The following is a 19,773-nucleotide window of genomic DNA, read 5'->3' on the forward strand; positions in this document are numbered from 1 at the left end:
GAAAAGGAAATATATAAAAACACCAGAAACATAAATCCTATCATGGAAGCAAACTCCCATTTCATCCGCCTTTGGCAGCTAGCTTCTTCAAACCATATGACATGATGATGAAGATAAAAAGTAAGTGGGGAAATGTAAAAACTATATAAAATATGGGGTTTAATATTTTATGTCCCAAATTTCTTTTTTCTTTTTAACATTAATCTTTCTTAGATTCTTTAGTGACAATTTAAATCATGGTTTTTTCTCTTAAATTCTAATAGGTATTAGTGTTAAACAAAATATTCATCGATTGGTCACTGTAACTTACATTAATGGTTACACAATTTAATAAAAAAAAAATTCAACCGTTCAATTATAATTATATATTATTTTAATATTTATCTCAATTTTTATCAAAACTGAATATCAATAAGATGATCAAATGATTCGTTTACATTGAATTAATTTTTTTTACTGAAGTATTAATTAATTAATTTTTTATACAAAAATTGTAAACTTGATCAAATCACTAAAAACGTTTAATTCAAGAATTAATAAATTTTAATATATAGATAGATAAAGATTAAAAACGTAATTTCACAAAATATGGATATATAAGTATCCACTACACACCGAGACCATGTCCCGCAAATGTTTGAATATGTTCTTTAATCGGCCGATTCCTTTGTCTTGAATTTTTTTAAAGGGATTTATCGAAAAAAATAATTAAAGGAAAGTTTCAACCTCTCTTTGCATTGAATGGTAATTAGAGTATATGGGCTAACAAGCTAAGTTGGATTGAATTTAATATATATATATATATATATATATATATATATATATATATATATATATATATATATATATATATATATATATATATATTAGTCTAAAATATTTTTACACAAATATTTAAGTAATATAATTTGATTATTTTAATTTTCCATTTCATATTATTTATTAATATGTTGTGATAATAACTTTAATTTATATTAATTATGTAAATAAAATATTTATCATTAAAAATGTATATAAATTATAATACCTCCCTCCAAACTTTTTTTACTCTCTTCGTCTCATTATAATTGTCATCATAAATTATTTTACACTGACAAAAAAATTAATAAATAAATAAAAGAGAAGAACAATTTTACAATTTAACCTTATCAAATATCATCATTAATTTTTTCTTAGTTTTTTTAACCCATATCATTAGTATTATAAAAAATATAAGTGTAAAAACTCAAAAAAGTAATTAATATTAAATTGAAAAATTAAAATAATAATTATTTTATGATATTTTTTTCTTACACAACGATTATTATGAGACAAATACAGTATAAAATTCAATTAATAAGAATTAAGAAAAATACTAAATTAAACTTGTCCTAAATTGACATATTTTTCAATATTACCTTTAATAATAATAATGAGACATACCCTTGTACTTTATTTTGAATACTTTTATTAACTTAAATTTTTTATCTTTCTCATCATTATATTAATATACCAAATATTTTAATTTTTATTGACTATGTTTTCATGTAAAGGGACAAAGTAAATTTTTCAAAGTTGTGTTCTCTCCATATAACACAAAGTTAGACTCTCAAAGAAACCAAAACATAAATGTATTTACTTTTTCTTCTTTTTTTTTTCTGTAAATGTTAGTTATTAATTTTTTTGTTGGTGATGGAATTTAAATTCATGATCTCTTCTTCTCTTTCTTCTTTCTTCACTACCAACTCAATCCTATAACTCCTACAATATTAATATTAATGTATTCTAACTTGTGCAAGACTTATGAACGAATGGAACAAACTCAAATAGACAATTTCTTTATTTTTTTGGGCTGGGAAGGGGGATTAGGCCTCCAGAGAGGTGAGGTAACCAAGGTGTGCAAATATTTCCTTGAATCATATGAAGATTGGTCCTCAAGTGCAAAGGTAAAATAGATCTTTGATTGCAAAATCCACTCATAGAGCAACAAAAGTTGTCCTTAGTAATCCAAGGGGATTTTTGAGTGGAAGACTGTAATTCAATAGATAAAATTATTTTGGAAATAATAGATTAGTCTCATTTAAGAGCTCACATTGATGAGAAAATTTGACACTTTAATTTAATGTTGACTTTTTGTCACTTATGCTACTACTATTTGATAAACTTAGAAAAATGACTCATTATTAATAGTATTTTTGTTAAAAAACATTAAGACAAGAATTTGATTCTTATAAAATGATAAGTTAGACCTTTAATTTAATTTTTATAAAAAGGACGGAAAGTAGTATTTTATATTTTTAAAATTAATTTAGAAAAAATTAATGTGAAAGATAAATTTTTGCAGGTATAATTAATTTCGAAAGACAATGTCATCTGAGCTCCAATTTAGCAGCTAACAACTATAGTCAAAGTTATCGATGGAGTTGCAACCAATAACCAATTATGGCGTATTTTGGTCGGCATTTCACCCAACCAAACGCACCTTCATATCCTCAAACTTCCTTTTCCTCTTATTTTATTAGAACATTGATTCAAAATTAAATGATTAGTTGCTTTTCCATTTTATTTCTTTGAGAATTTACGTCATCTTACTCTTTACTGCTTTATTTAAGATAGAAATACTATTTTATTTAAGATAAAACAATAAAATGAATGGATTTTTTTTTTTAGATTTCACAAATAAAAATATGTGTCCTAAGTTGCCTTGAAATAGGGCAAAATGGTTGTTATATATTTTGTTCTACCTTATTGAAAAATTAAATAAATATTTTTATATCATAAAATAATAAATAAAAGTTTCATTGTGAATAATATATAATATTAAAATTATATTTATTTATTAAAACACTCAAAATTACAAGAAGCGGTCATACAAGTTTCCTTACAAAATTATTCTTAAGACATTTCCAAATATAAATCATTTCTCATAAAAATAAAATGCCAATCCAACTTCTTTTTATATAAAATAAAGATCGTTTAATATTATGAGTCACCAAACATACTTGACTCGTTGAGAGTCACCTTGCTTAATCTACTTTATTAGGCAAGTAGGTTTAGGTATTAACTTATTAGCCCATATATATATATATATATGAGAATGTTAATATAGATTCACTTAAAATTTAAAAGGTTTATATTATTACTTAATATTTTTTATTTAGACTAAAAAATAATTTTGTCTTTATTTAACATCAGTCCAAAACAGAGGATAAACATGTATTTTTATCTACTTAAAAAAAATGAAAAAAAAAACTTTTTATCTACTTACTTAACATCACGTTGTCTTCTTCGTTACGCTATCCACGGGAGCTTCAACAACGGCAAATGATTTTAGTGAGTCTTCATAGGCTGATGCTTGTTGCAGATCTTTGTTTTCTCCATCGATCAACGATGGCAGCAACAAAAGCAAGTTTTATTTTCATCTGATTGGTTTTCATTTTATAGTTTGTTTGAAAGAAAAAAAAAACCTCATGGATGTTGATTTTGAAAAACATGTTCGTCTTAGTGGTTGGATTTCATTTTGCGATATCCTCTTGCGAACTGGTTTCGGGACGTTTGCATCTATCAGAGAAATGGCAAATCATGTAATTGTTTAAAATGATTCCTAACAAGTGTGAATGCACTGAAACATAAACGTGAGAAAGAGAATTGTGAATGCACTGGATACATAACGTTAATGGAGTGTGAGGAAACAATGCGTGCAAAGACAGATTAAGAATTTTTGTTATTTGTCTTTTTAAAATAAAACATAAACTAAAATTACATAATTATCTTTTAATTTGTGCTACTATAAATAAATGATAAAAGATTATTTTTTTTGTCAAAATGAAAAGGTACATAGTGTTAATGTAATAAAAATTATAAAAAATAGTAGTACAAAAATTGGGTTTCCATTTTATTTTAGTATCAAATAAATGTTGTATTTAAGATCCCAATAATATAAGTTAGGAAATGATAAATGAAGGTAGTGTCTCTCTAACCATTTTTTGTTGTTGATATCAATATTAAAAACAAAAACAATTAAAGAAGTTATATAGATTAATGCAATTAAAAATTATTATGTGAATGATGAAAGAGATATTAGCTAGTAGGAATTAAACTATTTGCTTTCATAATCTTTTAGTAGTTTTTTTTTATAAATTTTTAATTTTATTAAATCTATTATTTTCTTATTGTTTTCGAGAGGTAGTTGTTCTATAAAACAAAATGAAATATATTTTTTAACCCATATATCTAAAGTGGACCAACCCATGCATCCTAGCTCATTGTTGGCATGCTAATGATAAGGCGAGCGCCCAAACAGTTAAGCTGTCTTATTTTGTCATTCTTATTTAAAAGAATGTAAATAAATGATCAATTAAACACATAATTTAATTTCACGGACATGTTGTGGTAGGTATAGTTGGTAAATAATAGTGTTCTTTAAGTATTTGGTTAAGAGTAATCAATGTTTTGGTCAATGTATGTGAAATATTATTTGTTAAGAAAGACAAGTGTATCATTTTAAATTTGGATTTTGGAGTGACATTTTAAGTGAACAAGTATAACATTTTAAAGTTATAATTTCAATTCCTATACACTTTGACAACAAAAAATGTTTCAATATAAATATATGGTTAGTATTAATTTAGGTAAGTATCTAAGTCATATTTAATCATTAAAAATCAAAATTTTTAAAGATAAATTTACTGAACTTTAAACCAAATGTAAACTAAATTAAAAAGTTGTTTTTTTTTTCTTTTAAAAAATAATATCTTATTATTATCATTACAAGTTATCATTCAAATATCATTATCACTACAATTACTACTATTCAACAATATTTGTTACATTTATGGTATTTGTCATTGTTATTACTAATAATTATCGAATGGTATGCATTTGAATACAAATTATCGCATGTGAGTATAAAAATAATACTTAAAAAGGTTATTGAACACTAACTGAATTTCTATTCATTTCATAATAATTTCTTAATTGGTGAAATCTTTAAATTACTCTTAAGATAATTTTTGTTCATTTTTTAAGAGATTGTTTGAGAAAATGTGAATGTGAGATGGATTAAATTTGCTCAATGGTATAAAAAATTTATAATTTTTCTAAAAGTCAGTAGAAACCTCTCAATGTATTATTTACTAAATTATTGATCCAATTCATGACATGATCAATCTTATCATAATTTCATTCAAAATATTCATAATCTATGATGATTATTAGAAGAAGAAAAAAGACTACATACTAACAATATAAAATTATCTTATATTATCATTCAATCATAAATCATCAAACAATAAATTTATTTATTTTTATAAAATTATTTATAATGTCAATCACTATTAAAATTTAATAATCATATTTCAATTATTAAATAATGATGAATCTAAAAGATAATATAATAATTACTGATTGATACTAATACAATTGTTTTAACAAGATATTGTTATTGTCTTTATTTTTTTTTATCAGTGTCATTTTATTAATGCAACCACTATTAGTCAATTTATGTTTTTTTTTCATGATAGAGACTAATTTATTGGGTCAAAAATTAATCTCTTGTGTATTAGTATTGTGTTGCATCATAGTAATTATTAATCAACAATTATTTTAAGATTAAAAGAGAGTATAACATTTTTTTGGTTATGAACATATTATAATCAAATTTAATTTAATCCATTTCCACTATTTTTTTTAGAACAGCCCAGACTAAGTTTTTTCTTTCTTTATGGTCCAGGCTAAGTTAATGGAACGTGTTTATTCGAAGAAAAATAAATGTATGTAATGTACAGTGTACGAAGCATAGCCATAGAGTGACAAAAGAAAGTAAAAGAAGAAAGCAAACAATGTAATAAAAAAAGCTGAAGTTGAATTCAATATTTCAATTTGCAATTAAGATGATTAAAAATGTACCAGTAGAAATGGCTCTCAATCTAAAAGAGTAGTTGTTTCTTTCTTTCTTTCTTAATCGGCTAAATAATTAGTTTTGTTCCTCTTTAATTTGTAATTTGCTTATAGATGAGTGAAGATAAAAATATAAAATTTAGTTTTATATAAAAAGTGTGATAGATATAAAATTTTGTCTCTCACTATTAATAAAATAACTTATGTGATATAGATGGACGAATTTGTCAATGAAATTAATAATTGTCAATAAAATGATTGGCAACTATCTCTAGTTACTAGCATAAAGATATATTTATTTGTCCTATAATATTATATTGATTTATCATCTTCTCACTTTCTCGAGATACGAATAGAATAAATAATCTTTTTTTCTTAAATGCGTAACAAAATTTCAATTTTTAACTTTTGTTCGTTAATAAAATAGTTAATATTTACAAAATTGAAATATGAAATATATTTATCTTTTATTTATAGTAGATTATATCTAATTATTATAATTTTAAAAAAAATTGTAATGATTGATACATTGTTACAATTTTTATTTTTGATATATGATTGATGATTGATGTTATCGTTATTATTATATTTGTTTTAAATTATGTTTGTTAATATATTTTTTAAGTAATTATTATAATATGATGCTTGTAACGATAAAAAATGACAAAAATTTACCTTAAAATTATTTTTTATCCTTAAATCAAACGAAATTTCAGGCCAAACAAGTTAATCTAATATTTAGGTACAATAAAATATTTCTAATATTTTTGTCCAATAATAATAATTTATTAACATTTTGGTTCAACAATCTGACATTTTCCTCCCATAAAAATATATTACTAATATTTTTATTCAATAAAAATTACTAATATTTATATCTAAAATTTTATATTTTGATATTTCAAAAATAATTTATTAACTTATGTAAACACAAAAGTCACTATTTACCTCGTTATTTTCATGATTATTATCGTAATCTACAATCCCTCACTTTCCTTTCCGTTAACCTTATTCACCGTTCTAATTCTCCCCAAACTACTATACTCTCTCTCTCGCACTCAGTCTCTCTCCCTCGGTCGCCGGAACGTATCTCCGATCAGACAGCCGCCGCCATTCCGGTGATTCGCCACTTCGATCCTCCCGCAGCGCCGTCGTTTCTTCAGATCTGTGGCTGTGATGCGAAAGTCGTTGGAGGCGAAGCAGCAGCAGCATCCGCGGATTAAGAAGACCCTTCTTCCCAATTCGTTATCCTAGTTAGGGTTAGGGTTTCAATAATCGTTCCCCCAAGAAATGTTCAAGCGCATCATGAAGGGAGGGCAGAAGAAGCCCTCCAAGACGGACCCGAGCGATCCGTCGCCCTTCGCTCCGGCGGCGGCAGCCGCTCCGGCGCTGGTAGTTCCTCAGCCGTCGGGCACCATAGAGCCCCTCCCGCTCTTCCGCGACGTGGCGGTCTCGGAGCGGCAGAACCTCTTCATCCGAAAGCTCCATATATGCTGCCACGTCTTGGACTTCTCCGACACGCTGAAATCCGTTCGGGAGAAGGAAATCAAGAGACAGACATTGATGGAGCTCGTGGATTTCATCCAATCGGGGTCGGGGAAGATAACGGAGACTTGCCAGGAAGAGATGATCAAAATGGTGTCGGCGAACATTTTTCGGTGCCTCCCGCCGGCGTCGCACGAGAACACCGGCCAGGAAGCCACGGATCCGGAGGAGGAGGAGCCGTGCCTCGAACCGGCGTGGCCGCACTTGCAACTCGTCTACGAGCTTCTCCTCAGATACGTGGTTTCCTCCGACACTGACACAAAGGTTGCAAAACGGTATATCGATCATTCTTTTGTTCTCAAACTCCTTGATTTGTTTGACTCTGAGGACCCTCGTGAGCGTGAGTATTTGAAAACCATATTGCATCGTGTGTACGGGAAATTCATGGTGCATCGTCCCTTCATTAGGAAGGCCATTAACAACATATTTTTTCGGTTTATATATGAGACGGAGCGGCATAGTGGTATTGGGGAGCTTCTCGAGATTCTGGGAAGTATTATTAATGGGTTTGCCCTGCCCATGAAGGAGGAGCATAAGTTGTTTCTTGCGAGGGCGCTTCTGCCTCTGCATAAGCCCAAGCCGGTTGGGGTGTACCACCAGCAGTTGTCGTATTGCATTGCACAGTTTGTGGAGAAGGATTACAAGCTCTCGGATACGGTTATTAGGGGCTTGTTGAAGTATTGGCCTGTCACTAATTGCCAGAAGGAGGTTCTCTTCCTTGGGGAACTGGAGGAGGTGCTGGAGGCCACACAGACCGCAGAGTTCCAACGTTGCATGGTCCCTCTTTTTAGACAGGTTGCCCGCTGCCTCAATAGTTCTCACTTTCAGGTTCGTTGGAAATTGTTGTTCATTGCATTTTCTAGAATTAATACAAGTTTTTTTTCAACATTTCCTTTCCTTTGGGTATTCGGGTTATGAATTTGCAATGTTCTTGTTGAACTGTTTTTTTTCTTTATGGATATACATCTAATCTGGGCCCGTATATGGTATAATAAGGGTAAATATAAGCTACAGCCACCTAGGTATTAGTGAGTAAACTTAAAGTCTTAAACTGTCACATCCTTTAGGTCCTAAATTCTACTGGTATTGTATTGAATCTAATTTTTCTTTTGTTAGTTTTGTGGACAGTTCAATTGTAGTTTTGCATCTTAATGATTTCTTGCTTGATGGGGAAAAACAAAACCAAAAAAATTATATTATCTATCAATGTGATCTGTCTGACTTAATTGGCTTCTACCCTAACATGTAGAAATGCTAAAATAGCTATTCACATGGGTGGAGATCCCACATCAACTACAAATATGACCAAAGTAGAGCTTATAAATGCCTTGGACAATCCTCATCTTACAAGTTTCCTTTTGGGGTTAAGCTAAACCCAATTTCAAGATGGTATCAGACCTTGTCATAGATATGATATTGAGCCATCCTCAACTGTTGCAAAAATCTACATATTCCCATGATTTTCCCACTGCAATCTATGAAGCCCAGTAGCTTTCCCTGGCAATATAAAAAATAAAGTAGTCCTAACTGACCTTGCGGGCTGCAGCTTTTGTTGTGCAATAAAAAATATCAATCCTATAATATCCATGCTCTAGATGTCCAATCCTGGGTGTGAGGGGAGTGTATTGAGATCCCTCATCATGGCCACACCAGGGCTTGTAAAGCTTTAGACAATCCTCACCTCATGAGCTAGCAAAATTGAGTCAGGCCTGACCCAAATTCAACAACATGCATATACTTTTCACACATACAGAGGTTATAAATTCATTTTTTGTTCTTCTGCTTGTAAGCTCAGTGTTGAACCTGCAAAGGTAACCAGAATTGCAGTTCAACTGATGATTGTTATTTAGCTATTTACTTTTAAAAATTTGTAAGTGTATGCTGTATGTATCATTCAAATGGTAAAAGACTGGTTCAAGTGGTACATACTCCATTTCCCTTAAAAAACTTTTGGGTTCAAGCCTTGTGTATGTAAAAATACCCGCTAGTAGAACTAGCCTCATCACGTTGTGGATGTTCCTGACTTGAATAGAATTGCCTCCTATTGAGAATATCTGTTGTCTAGACCAAACAAGTGTCATATAAAACCTCATATTAGGGGGGGGGGGGGGGGGGAAGATTTTGTGGTTAATTGCTTACACTGCAATTGGAGTAAATTTTCTGTTTAGTAACTGTAATAGTGAAGTTTGTGATTTGACTTGTACACTCTATAAGAAATATTAGGTAATAGATTTGTGTTTTTCTTAATATTACCATTATTATTACTTTGGTGAGGTTCATGTTATGATTTTTTAAGAATGGCAGTGGAAGCGAAATGTGAAACCGACTTTCTGATTTCAGCAGAACTGGTTATTTTTTATGGTCAATTGCATTTTTCCTATAAATTTATTTGGTCATGTTGTGATGTACAAAATTGATCACATTTCCCTATAATTTAACTTGATCATTAACAGTGTGTCAACTCGCATCCTATTCAGGGGTAACTTTGATCAAATGAGAGTTGCATGCAAGTCATACAATGAACGGGGCTGGGAAAAAATTATTTATTGAACTAGTTTTTTGGGAAGTTACCATAAGCTTCCCCCAATGCATCATCGTTTTATGGCCTCTATTTTCATTTCTAGTCCCTACAAGCTCACGCTTAAAATGCATATGTGAATCTAATGACTGCTGGTTTGGCATATTTGAATCATTGGAAGCTAATATGCTTTCATTTGCCCAGATCATTTTTATTACTTGGATCGAATACTCATTTTCGTCACTACCATGTGCTGAAAATACCATTAATTATGTTATGGATGGTCTGCTCTAGAGAAAGAAACATAGCACTTGATTTACTGAAATTTTAAGCAAAAGAAATATAGCAGTGATTTAATGATGGATTTTGCTGAAACTTCAAACCCATTTGCTAATTGTTCAATCTGTGAATTACTATAACTTCCAAGTTTGGGAAGCACATAAAATTCTAAAACTTGAATCAGAGTGCTGAAATTTTGAATCCTTGAGGAAAAAATTGAGACACAATTCAGAAAATGTGATCTGAGTTGACTTATCAGATATTTTGTTTTAGGCTCATTAATCATATGATTTGTATGTGACTCCCAAACTATAAAACTCAACACTTGATTTGAATTACTAGTTACCCATTGCAATTTGTGTTGTTAAATCAAGTTAATAAAATACATAATTTCTTAAATCAGGAGATCATTCCAAATTTCCAGTTGAGCCAATAAGTGTGGGTGCAAAGCACAAATTACCCTTTCAACTCATCTTTTCCTTCATTTATACCTTGTTCTCAACAAGGTTCTGCTAGTTGTATTAATTTTTCCAACCATGTGTTTTCATTCTACTAACATTAGAATGAAACTATTGTCTCTTGGTTTCTACAATAAAACAAGAAAATTACTCATTAATATGATTGTACATGTTTTAACTAAAAAAAGAAGAGAAAAAGCATAAACTAATTAAATCTCACCAGTCTCTTTACACGTCTTAACTCAAACCATTTGTACTTGTTTCGAAATGAGTGAGAGGAAATTGAATAGGATTACATTGTGTACTTTGTTGAGGAATATTCTTAGTCCAAATCTGGCGTACACTTAAAATATTTTTGTTGCACATGTCAAGTGGAAAAATTCTTTTTCATTTAAGTGAATTGGTGCTCTCTGTTGGATTGCTAAATGTGCCAGCATAATGCTCAGGGAGAAAGAATTTGATTGAATAGCGTTTTTATGGATATGCCTTTCATGCCATTTTGGTACCACAGCTTGGCAATAATTAAAGTTACACAGAAAGCTAGCAGAAAACCATGGGGTGTTTATTATTAAACACTTCTTTATAGTTCCCTCCAATGCTCTTATTTCCTTCTTGGACGCAAAAGTTAGGTGTTACTTTGTTAAAATGAAGATGGGGAGGGAGGAGTGACACAGTTCACCTGTTTCAAGATTCCAAGCACTAGATGTTTGTGGTCAAGATTCCTAATTTGATCTTGGTCATTAATAATAATTTGAGCTTAAGCTTATCAGAAGAGGAAAACTTGAAGGTTTAACAAGGTCTTGACCAAAAACATCTAGTGCTTGTGGAAATGAAAATAGTGTACATTTGCTGTGATGTGGGTTTCTCCATTAAGGATATTTAAGGTGATCTTCATATAATTCTTCCATTAAGATGCTGTCATTGTGGCCTTTTGTCATTATGGGATCTAGGATTGTCTACAAGTTCATTTTTATTTATCTCAATTTTTTGAACTGATTATGTGATTATCTTTTACTAATGTTATCTTTCAAGTCATAATCAAAATACGGGAGTGAGAGTCCTGATCCCTTGGAATTGTCTTTTATTTTTAAATATATTTATTGTGTTATAGTTCTTGGTCTGTTGATGTAGTTAGTTATAAACCATCCTTCATAAATCTATGCTTAGGCACACCTTGCAATGCAGGTTGCAGAACGGGCACTCTTTTTGTGGAATAATGAGCATATTGTCAGCTTAATTGCCCAAAACAGGACTGTAGTATTACCCATAATATTTGAAGCATTGGAGAAAAATATCAAGAGTCATTGGAACCAGGCTGTTCACGGCTTGACTGTGAATGTTCGGAAAATGTTTGTAGAAATGGATGCAGAATTGTTTGAAGAGTGTCAGAGGCAGTTTGAAGAGAGGGAGGCTAAAGCAAAAGAATTAGAAGTGCAGAGGGAATTGAATTGGAAAAGACTGGCAGAGGCAGCTTCACAGAATGGGGTGGATATGGTCACAGCTTAGTAAAATTACTTTACTGCCCTAATCGGGAGTGTGAATTGGATAGGTGAAGGATTGTATGCGCTCCTTGCCATTTTGATGCCATTATTTATTGGTTTCTTTCTTTCCCACTTAATTTCTTTTTCCCCTCTATTTTCTCAGTTGGATAATCAGCAAGTTGAAGAAAGCAGTGATTAATGTAACTTAAAAGTGCAGTTGGATAATCAGTCGGACGTTGTTAGCAATGTCTGCAGATTAAGAATGTTTAATGAAATACTTTCTTGTATTTTTTTCCTTACAGAGAGAAATACGGATCTTTTTTTCCCCTTCTGGAAACAAAGTCTAGTGCCCTTTGTGTTTATGGTACAAGAAACAGGACCTTTATTTTGTGCTTGATTTGCACCTGATTGGCTAAAAGCAGGTTTTGTTAGGCACTAAGTTTTGTAAGGAGTTAGTGTTGTGCCGTCGCCCTGATAAGAGGTGTTATTGATTACACTTGTTTTGCTTGTTTTCTAGACAGTTATGTAAAGGGCTGGTGACTTATTCAATAGGGCAACGTTGGCTTCAAGCAAATCTGGGCAACGTTGCCCCGCCGCTGGCAATCATGCGGCAAACATGTTCGATGTTACCCACCATTGAGCAGTACTCACCTAATTTGGATCTCCGATCAAAGGGGTTGGAGATTTTCCTAATGTTGATTTGGAATTCCCACCACCACCTCTCTGTTTCATGGATGTTGATTTTTTTTTGGGAATTGATTTTCCTATTGATTTAACTGTTGACTGTTTCTCTCTGTACTTGATTTTCCTGTTTTAGTTTGGTATTTTCTGTCTTTCTTTCTCATTGTTTGAGCTGTGAAAATATTATGTTAATCTTAACAACCTGATTCTTGCACAAGAATGGTTTTTACACATGATTGTCAAGTCAACCCTACGACAATGGTGTACACAGGGAAGAACTGGTTCTTACATCTAAGAACCACATAAATAACTCCCATTAACTTTTTTTACAATAATTTTTATTTATTTTTTGAAAAATGAGAATTCGGGTTGAATATACCATTTAATAAATTTTTTAAAACAAATTAAAAGAAAGCGTTTTCATAAAAATTAATCAAAGAAACTTCAACTTAAAAAGTTCTTTAAAATACTGTTATTTTTATAGTTTAAAAATATATTTAAACAAAAAGGTATAAGATATCAAATGTGTTCAAAGCAATTTCTATATTCAGAGTTCTGACTTCAGAGTCTTCAGAATGAGTGGTTAGTCTAGAATTATCTTGGGAATTGTAAGTTGTAACCTTAGAATAATAAATAAATAAATTGGCAACGTAATTGTCAGTATTGTTTCATATGTACAGTTTAATTTTTAAATTTAATTATATAGATGACTAATTTGTATTAACGCATTTAAACCCATATAAATTTATTTATTTTTGGTAAATTATTGATATAAATGTTACAAAGTCAAGGGAAAGTTCACGTGTATATATAAAAATTACTAACTAAAATTGTAAGAAAATAATAATTTCAGAAACTAATTTCTTGACTAACTTAAAAATATATATTTTTTTGCATAAAAAATGTTTATGAAAAGATCAAATAACAAATTATTTACATACGAGACTGATCATCCGAAAAACTATAATGAATTTAGAGAAATGTTACACAAATATTTTTATCCTGGGAATTAAAAGAATTTTTTTTATCTTAATTTTCCAATTCGTTAGAAAAATGAATTCTGATTAATTCAGAGTTTAATTGAGGGATAAAAATCAAACTCAAATGCTAACTAAGCCATTCAATCTTGACTTTAGGTAGATGAGATAAAAAAAAAATAATCACCATGAATTTAATTTTTATGCACTTTAATTACAATTGTTTTCAATAAACGTAGTATAATTTTGTGAATAAGTTTATTGACATACACGACATGCCGTTTCTTTTTAAATGGATAAAATAGAGATAATGTAGAATTTGTGTCTATGAGAGGTCGGTTTATCAGATGAGATTTGTGTGTGAAGAGAATAGCGAATAGCGAAGGTGGAAATGTCGAAAGGCGGTTCGCTTCAAAAGGACGTGCCATGGAGAGCATCGTCTTCTTCTGCGAAGCCCATCCCCAAAATTCACCACAGTCCCCTTCTTCGCGTATCCCAAACACCTGTTTCCGATTACGGTATCTCCGTCATGAGGCATCCGGACCCTATAGGTGGTGGATTGGGTCATGAGGCCATAGTGGAACCAGCTGGCCCTGATTGTCTCGTACCTGGCCAGAAAATGCCCATCCAATTACTTGGCCTCCAGGTTTCATTCTTCTTCTTCTTCTTCCTTTTCTTTTTTCTATTTATGTGCTTTTTTTACCTCTTGTGGCATTCAAACTTTCCTTTTTTATTTTATCGCTTTCTATTATTTTAACCTTGTTTAGGGGGATTTAGCATCACTCCTTTTATAAAGTACTTCGAAAAGAAAAATTGAAATTACAATGTTTCAATAAAACTCAACACCTGGTTGTGATGGGTCCTCTATCTAATTGAATTTTTTCTGGTTCCGTCCTGGGACCAAAAACATGGAGAACTGTTTTTTTCTTCTTTTACTTGAAAAAAAAATATTTTATTTAATTTTGAATTCATTTACTTGCCTCCTTCAACATGAATTTTATTTAATTTTGTACCCCTTCAAAAATCTCTGTTTTCCCCGTGCATTGTGTTTTTTTAAAAGATGCTTGTAGAATAGAAGCTTTTGATTGTTTGAGGGGTAATGCTAGAAAATGCTTGAGCAAGCTTCACGGTTCCTAGAACTGAACCATTGGGAAAGTGAAATTCTGAGTGAGAATAGGGTTTAGGATGTGCTGAACTCGTGAGCTACAATCACAATTTTAACAACATTGATGTGTACGGCTCAGAAATTTGGAATACACTATTAAAATTTTGTTTTCCTATTTGTCCTCTCAGATGATCTATGTTGCTTGCTTCACATGTGGCATATTCTTCTACATAAATCAATCTTAGTTTTTCTTATCATGTCTCCAATTTTGTTATGGTATTGATAGTTACCTTTATGTTTGAAAAAATAGAAGGGATGTTTTGGTAAAAAAATTATAATAAAAGTATTTTTGTTAATTTTTTAGTTAAAAATAAGGGTTTTGGGTTTAAGTGTATCATATTTATAAATAGGAAGGATTTTGTGTATATCTTATAAATAGAAGGGATTTTGTGTAAGATAAGAATTGCAGGATAGAAGGGGTTGGAGTAATCTGCTCTTGTTTTTTTAAGAAGTTTTGTTAGTTAATTTTTGTTTTAACCAAGTTTTCTTGCTCTTACCAAATGTCCGAGAGGCAATGTATCTTTGTCCTGTTTTGTAATATAAAAGTATGTTGTGTTCATTAAGGCCATTGCCAAGCTATGCTTCTTCTCTTACATTGGGTTTACATGTTTTCCCCCTTTTAGTTTATGTTTACATCTTCTCTAATATTTGTTTTATCTTTTGGGGTAATGCTCTTTAGAAAGATTATGTTTTTGGCAAAGAGATGCAGTTAAACTTATTGCCTTCTTGTTTGGACAGGTCTGGCCAATCCATGTTGACCTGAAGTTTTTGGAACCAGTTGGGCGAGAACTTAAGATGCTTGGAAAGGTGAAGGCCTCTTTTCCTATATTATGTTTTTCAAGCTTGCAAGGAAAAAATTGCTCTTCTTTAAGTTGATCTTGATGAGTTATTTGCATTTGATATCGATGAAATGTGGAATAGAATGGATTTACTTGCATATTTCTAAACCAATGCACGGCATTCAAATAACAAGTTGCTACTAGCCAAATATATATGCTCTTGTCCTCTGAAAATTGAATTTAAAGTTATTGCACTTGCACCATGTGATAACATCTACGTTGATTACTGTTGGGTTTATAGGGGGACAGAGAGAGAGATGGGATGGAATATGCTTGAGTGAAATTTCTTTCTTATGAAGTATACCCTTGATGCAAAATGTCCGTATAGTTATTCTTAATTTCTTACCACTTCCTGTGAACTAGTTAAACTTAAAATACATAAATAAAGCTCTAATCTTAAATATTGCAGTTGCTTATGTATGGATTTATTTGTCTTGCCTGGGTATTTGTATTGCAGATTTATAAATTGCATGTTTATTCTTTGATATTAAAAGGTGACATGTTCAGATGAGACATGCAATTGTAAATATGAAATGAGCTGTTATGATTGATGTAGTTGTTTTTATGCGTGCAGTTCATGGATGACGCTGTTGAACTAATGAACAAATCATTCATAGAGCGTTGATAATATGGGCTTTGTGAAGAGACGAAGTAGCCGCTGTTTGATTCTTTTTTTATGGGATGGGAAATATAGACAAGCAGAGTGACTGTAATGTAACATTTGACTCATTTTGTATGCAAAAGAGAATTGCAATGCGAGATAGTTTTGTTCGGTACTAATTCCCTTATAATGCCAATTAGAAACTGTTTCTGAGAATCCAATCTTTCCTCTCTCTAGCTATATTGTACTTTGAAAAACACAGTTTGAACCGTAAGTTGAATATACTTGTATACTATGCTGACTTTTGCAGTTCAAATTTTCTTGCCACACTCAAACCAAAACCACCGTTAATTTGATATAAACTATCTTTCATTGGCTGCTGACGAATTCAAATAATCATAATTCAAGAGGTTAAATGATGAAAGTAAAGAAGAATATATACATTCTTAATTTAGCCTGATCCTATACTTAGGGAACAGACACTTTTCATTCCAATGAAAAGAGAAAAATGAAACAACGTCACGATACATTAAGGACGCTTAACGACTAAATCGTTAGTTTAATTTGTTATAGAATGACCTTCAACCGTAGTATGGTGTAAGACAATAAGAAGAGAAGAAAAAGAAAAAAAAGAAGACGGCAGAACCATAGTTGCAGTGGTGGACATGTCATCATCACCAGGTCCTCTGCTCCACATCCCAAGGTTGTTGTCCCTGTTCATCCATACATACATCCCACACCTTGAGACACTAATTTTAAATCTTAATCACAAATAAATAGAAAAAATATTTCATAGCGTCCATTATCTTAATCACCTCGAAAGGGTCCAGTGGTCGATCCATATGTCCTTCGACCCGAAGATGGAGATGCCGTCTCCTCTCCGTCGGATTCTGTCCGGAATCCATGGTGCTCCGGGCTTGACCGAAAGTTTGTGTTCCCTGCAACCCCATAACAGAATTCAAGATTTTATAGTGGTAATTCAAGAATAACAAATGCAAATTAGTCTCTAAAAGACATTGGTTAAGGAAATGTCCCAAGGATACTTTTACTCTTAAATTAGTTCTCTCCTCAAAATTTAAGATCTTAACTCGTTACAATCTATTTCTATAATTATTATGATTGTCTTGCATTGTTACTATTAGAGCATCTCCATCAACTGTGTTAATCCTACTTTTTCTTTAATAAGAACCTAGTGGTGCTTATTGAACACTCCTCAAGCAACGAGGGTTTATATAAGTATTAGTAATTTTTTAAAAATTTGTGAGTGCTGTGTATGTACTTTTATGAAATAGTGATAAAAAGTTATTTATAAACCTCATTTAGTAAAATTTTGAGACTTGTTAGATTGGAGAGATGAGTTTAACTATAAAAAGTAAAAGAGTAATCTATAACAGTGGAAATTATTGAAAAACTCTAATTTTTTTATTTATTTAAAAATGTGTTGCTAGATTGGAAATAGCCAAGTTCATTGATAGAGGACCATTGCTAGTAACTTGTTTAACAACTTCACTTTTATAATTAATTAGGATACCAAATATAACAATCTAAGTATTCATGTTCTCTAAAAAAAAAAATCTAAGTATCCATGTAAAGCAGACACAAATTGAGTGACTTTTTATTTATATATAAATGGACATCAACACCTTAATAGATAAATAAGAAAAAGTCAGTAAATTTCGTTCTTCAAAATCACGGAATCTATTTTTATAATTAGATACAATATTTAGCATTAAAATTACTACTTATATAAGTATGAGTTGAGGAATGAATATTTTTTGAGCAAATTATATTAGTTTCTCCTAAGTTTAAGATTTATTACATTTATATCTTCTAGTACATTTCTTTTCTTTTGCACCCCAAGCGTTTCTGGTAACTAATTGTGTTAAATTTTTACTGAAAGGTCGAAGTAACCCTTCTTAAAAATAAAAAATATATGATGATAGTAAAGTTAGGGTGCCGATAGTAAAGATGAAAAAAGAATCTTCTTAATCCCATAACCCTCGACGCCCACCTCCTTTCTATCTTCTTCGGCAAAATCATCTTATCCCAACCCAAACACCATCCCCACTACCAACATCTGACACGCCACCTGATCGTCGCTGCCAACCTAGCAACCGTATCACCATCGTCACCAACCAAACCACCATTGCCACCCTGGTGTGATTGTGATTTTGTTTTGTTTTGATAAAGTTCTATTGAATCTTGTTTTATGTCCATACTTCTTATTTCTTTAGTATTTACTACTCCTATTATTATAATGGTTATCAAATTCTCGAGTTAACTCGTTAACTTTTACGAGTTTATGAGTTCATTTGCCCTTTGTGAGTTGACTCTTAAGTAAACTCTTTTTTAGTAGATTTTGGGTAAACTCTATAAATTCTAAGTAAATTAAGTAAACTCTTGAGTTTACCACCGAGTCAACGAGTTAGCAAGTTAAAAATATTAGACCAAAATGTAAGTCAATTTTTATTGTTTTCTGTCTGTTTAACATTTAACATACCTTCATTTATAATGTTATTCTCAAATACAAAATTTCAATCTTTAATAATATCAAACTCTTATTCTCTAATAACATTAAATTCTCGATGATAATGATCTATCCCTACTATAACCTTAAGTTATTGTCTAATATAATAGTGATTTATTATTAATAGACTTGGTTATTTAAATATTTTGAACTTTATGATTTAGTGTTTTACTTTGTTATATTGTTGAAATTTTTAATTAGTATGTTATTTATAAATATTTTGTTATTATTTTTATATAAAGTAGACTCTTACGAATCGAGTTTATGAAACTCTCACGAGTTTGCGTAAACTCTCAAGTTTGATAATCTTGATTATTATTATTATTATTATTATTATTATTATGTGTTTGTAATTTATTATTCCTATTCGTTTAGTGCTTATGCAATATATTTTTCTTAAATTGTCTTTTAATATATATTTTTATTATTTTGATTTTCTTGTCAAACCTTAATCTTATTTTTGCTGTTAAAAAAACTTTATCTCATATCTTATAATTTTATCAAATTTCTTCTAAAATTTTCACTTTAATCTTTAAAATTATTCTATATCTCAATTTTAACTTAAGTATCTTTATATTTGGATTGAAAATAATATGGTAAGAGTTTTGAGTAGAAAAAACACAACCGGTCATGAGACCAAATTTATTTATTTATTTATTTTAAAAAAAATAATTTAATCAACTATTTTTTTTTTTGAAAAAAATAATCTCACAAAATTTAAACTAGATAAAGTTAAAGTGAAATTATTAATTTTTTTCTTTAATCAATAAAATATATATATATATATATCTCAAATATAAAAAAATCCCTTAGATAAACATTATG

At 30.5% G+C, this 19,773-nt stretch overlaps 2 protein-coding genes across 4 annotated transcripts; both read left to right on the top strand.

Annotated features, from left to right (window-relative positions):
- The first annotated feature begins 6,847 nt into the window (after positions 1-6,847).
- LOC114400083 (serine/threonine protein phosphatase 2A 57 kDa regulatory subunit B' beta isoform-like) lies at positions 6,848-12,934 on the top strand. 2 transcript variants are annotated; one of them, XM_028362353.1, is made up of 2 exons: positions 6,848-8,250; positions 11,845-12,934. In XM_028362353.1, exons 1-2 carry the CDS (start codon positions 7,168-7,170, stop codon positions 12,181-12,183), a joined length of 1,422 nt encoding a protein of 473 aa, XP_028218154.1. In that variant the 5' UTR covers positions 6,848-7,167; the 3' UTR covers positions 12,184-12,934. The 2 variants fall into 2 exon arrangements, with proteins under 2 accessions (XP_028218154.1, XP_028218156.1); XM_028362355.1 differs by having other exon boundaries at positions 6,850-8,250; positions 11,863-12,934.
- A 1,177-nt stretch (positions 12,935-14,111) lies between these two features.
- On the top strand, positions 14,112-16,713 carry LOC114398295. 2 transcript variants are annotated; one of them, XM_028360477.1, is made up of 3 exons: positions 14,112-14,462; positions 15,720-15,788; positions 16,395-16,713. In XM_028360477.1, exons 1-3 carry the CDS (start codon positions 14,208-14,210, stop codon positions 16,443-16,445), a joined length of 375 nt encoding a protein of 124 aa, XP_028216278.1. In that variant the 5' UTR covers positions 14,112-14,207; the 3' UTR covers positions 16,446-16,713. The 2 variants fall into 2 exon arrangements, with proteins under 2 accessions (XP_028216278.1, XP_028216279.1); XM_028360478.1 differs by lacking the exon at positions 16,395-16,713 and adding an exon at positions 15,921-16,234 and having other exon boundaries at positions 15,720-15,800.
- Positions 16,714-19,773: the final 3,060 nt, after the last annotated feature.

Source organism: Glycine soja, chromosome 19, assembly GCF_004193775.1.
Source record: "Glycine soja cultivar W05 chromosome 19, ASM419377v2, whole genome shotgun sequence".
Classification (NCBI taxonomy): Eukaryota; Viridiplantae; Streptophyta; class Magnoliopsida; order Fabales; family Fabaceae; genus Glycine; species Glycine soja.

Excerpts from the sequence above, each read along its gene's own strand:
- LOC114400083 (XM_028362353.1), top strand. The coding sequence starts at position 7,168 with ATGTTCAAGCGCATCATGAAGGGAGGGCAGAAGAAGCCCTCCAAGACG. Across the intron at positions 8,251-11,844 it reads TCAATAGTTCTCACTTTCAG|GCACACCTTGCAATGCAGGT; the intron begins GTTCGTTGGAAA and ends ATCTATGCTTAG.
- LOC114398295 (XM_028360477.1), top strand. The coding sequence starts at position 14,208 with ATGTCGAAAGGCGGTTCGCTTCAAAAGGACGTGCCATGGAGAGCATCG. Across the intron at positions 14,463-15,719 it reads TCCAATTACTTGGCCTCCAG|GTCTGGCCAATCCATGTTGA; the intron begins GTTTCATTCTTC and ends TTGTTTGGACAG. Across the intron at positions 15,789-16,394 it reads AACTTAAGATGCTTGGAAAG|TTCATGGATGACGCTGTTGA; the intron begins GTGAAGGCCTCT and ends TTATGCGTGCAG.